At 42.0% G+C, this 2,796-nt stretch overlaps 1 protein-coding gene across 1 annotated transcript; it reads left to right on the top strand.

The window, feature by feature from the left end:
• The first annotated feature begins 662 nt into the window (after window positions 1-662).
• foxd7 (forkhead box D7) lies at window positions 663-2,070 on the top strand. The gene has a single exon (XM_061748981.1). The coding sequence runs from the start codon at window positions 945-947 to the stop codon at window positions 1,884-1,886; it is 942 nt and encodes a 313-aa protein (XP_061604965.1). The 5' UTR covers window positions 663-944; the 3' UTR covers window positions 1,887-2,070.
• Window positions 2,071-2,796: the final 726 nt, after the last annotated feature.

Below are 2,796 nucleotides of genomic sequence, written 5' to 3'. Positions count from 1 at the left end.
GGCCCCAAAACCTTAAATCCCACTTTCCGCACAGTGGAGGTAAAATATCTTTTCTTCTTCACTCCAAACATGGATTCTTAAATAATATATATATATATATATATATTTGTTTTTAATAAAACGCTTCTAGCTTTTGAAATTCAACTAAATAAATTACAATTAAGCTTATAAAATAGTCATTTCCGTGTAATTGTTAACGTCTGAAAACGGCCAATTGTGGTGCGTCCTGCACATAACTGTGAGGGCGTTTACAGCTTTAAACTGCAGATAGTTCACGCAATGCATAATTGTAATATAACAATTTTTATTTTTTGTATTTCAATCTAAATTAGGTTTGCATTTAAGTATGCCAGTGTAGGAGCCGAGTTGTCCCAAGTCGGTTTATGGCAAGCATCATTTACAGAGGGAAAAAAGAATTTGGAGCACGAAAACAAAATGTGTTTTTGATGCCACAATGGCATAAAAAAAAAAATCCATCTTTTTTTTTTTTTTCCTTGCGTTGGTCTTTTTTTTTCTTTCTGAATGGAATGACGCAAACATCCACTTGGCAGCGACGGCCAAATGATGAGAGTGCTTGTTTTTAACTGGTCTAGGCATCCTTGTTTTACCTTTCCGTCGTTTTCATTGGTCAGGAGCCTCTTCCTCGGGCCGAAGCGTGACATCATCACCACCCGAACTACACGACGGACAGCCAGCGGATTACAGATGATGCCGGACACCTTCGGAGGGCGCACGCACTTTTACGCACTTGTATTCCCCCATTTTAAAAGCGAAACTTTAGTAATAATTGGTGGTTCGGGAGTTTGTGGATCTTCTGAAGATCAAGGAGATGCTGCTGGTTGTGCTCTCCTTTGTGCGCTCTCCCTTTTTGTGAATGGAGATGAGTCGTGCGTAAAAAGCGGACTTCCCTTTTGTTGCCATCTGTTTGCAGGTGGACATCTACTATGACATTGGGCTCGGAGATTATGGAGGATCTTGTTATCGACGTGGTGGGAGAAGGGCTAAGAGAGAACGGAGGGGAGCAGCTGGAACCGGAGCGCACCGTGGATGCGCTGACACCTCACGGGGAGGAGCGGGACTCGGACTCGTGCAGCCCTGCGCAAGAGAAAGGTCCCGCGTCGGTGAAGCCTCCCTATTCGTACATCGCCCTCATCACCATGGCCATCTTGCAGAGTCCGAAAAAGCGCCTCACTCTCAGCGAGATCTGTGATTTTATCAGCCACCGCTTCGTCTACTACCGCGAGAAGTTCCCCGCTTGGCAGAACTCAATCAGGCACAACCTGTCTCTCAACGATTGCTTTATAAAGATGCCCAGAGAGCCTGGGAACCCCGGGAAGGGCAACTACTGGACCCTCGATCCCAACTCCTCTGACATGTTTGAGAACGGCAGTTTTTTGCGCAGGAGAAAGCGCTTCAAGCGGCAACATTTCCGATACAAGGAGCACCATCACGCGGAGCCCGGTGCACTGCACGCATTCCCGCATGGACACTACGGGTTGGGGGCACCCGCACTCCAGCTACCAACTCTGGATATTTACCCCTATATGCATCAACATCAGCATCATCATCAGCATCATCATCACGCACCCATCCCACCTGTCAGCAGCATCCTGCCGGCTCTTTCCAGCTTCTTCTCCCGGAGCGCCATTACAGCCAAAGCCTTCCTCCAGTCGCAGCCGGCCATCGAAGCCTTCTCGGCGGCTCACTGCGCCGCCTACTCCGCCCCTATGGCTCCCGGAACAGCTTTCACGTCCCCGGCGCTTTTCCACCCGGCGGTGTCCTCACCTCACCTGCAGGTCACCTTGCAGCAGGAGTATCACAAGTTACACACTCGGCGTGGAACCTGTGAGCTGGCAGCTAAACACGGCGGTGATGACAATGAATAAACTAGGTTGGGTGCATGCGCAGGACTTTGAATTTTCTCAGGTAACAAAGACAATTTTGGCAATCCGTAAAAATGTTGTTTTATTTTTTTATACCCCTTCTTCTTTTTTTATTTTTTTTTATTGGGACAAATCGGATGTTTAACTGACAGGTTTTCCTGGAGATAAATAAAAATGAATATCTAAACAGTGAATTCATTTGTATTTTTTTTGTTACGGATGTTAAATTACATTTTGTACGGATTATTTTTACTAAACGGATTGGTAACTATGACAAATTGACAAAAGGGACAAAATTAATTAATCAGGCCTCGGGATTGCAATATTTTGTTCTCACAAAGGTTAAAATTTTGTAATAGAGTAATCGACGCATGCACGTTCTAAATTGTGATCTGATATTAACATTTAGACCATTAAATACGGATGCTCCTTTGCTAAAATTGTATTTAAATGAAGCTGTGGGTACGTATATATATATATATATATATATATATATATACATACAGTATAAGCTCTATGAGTTCTACATATCGCACACACACTAACACATTCAAAAAAGGAGATGCTTCTAAAGCTATTCATTGATGAAATTCAAGACTTACAGCAGAGCACAGAAAAGTATCAAACAGAAGAAAAATAGGTTAGGTTTGTGTTCTTTTGTCATAGTTACAAATGATTAAAAAAACTTTTTTTTCAAAATTTTGCAAATGAAAAGATAATGGAATTATTGGAAAGGTATTAATTTCTGTAAATTATATTTATAAGGGTATAATTGTTGCCTTGATCTGTCATTTTATGTTATGTCATGCACACATTACCAGGGCCAATCAAAGCATATTTAAAAAAAAAAAAAAAAAAAAGGAAATTTAATAAACATAAAAGAGACATAAAACAATCTCAATTGCCTAATGAT

This window comes from Phyllopteryx taeniolatus, chromosome 16, assembly GCF_024500385.1.
Source record: "Phyllopteryx taeniolatus isolate TA_2022b chromosome 16, UOR_Ptae_1.2, whole genome shotgun sequence".
Lineage (NCBI taxonomy): Eukaryota > Metazoa > Chordata > Actinopteri > Syngnathiformes > Syngnathidae > Phyllopteryx > Phyllopteryx taeniolatus.
This window is presented reverse-complemented; position numbering and strand designations above follow the sequence as displayed.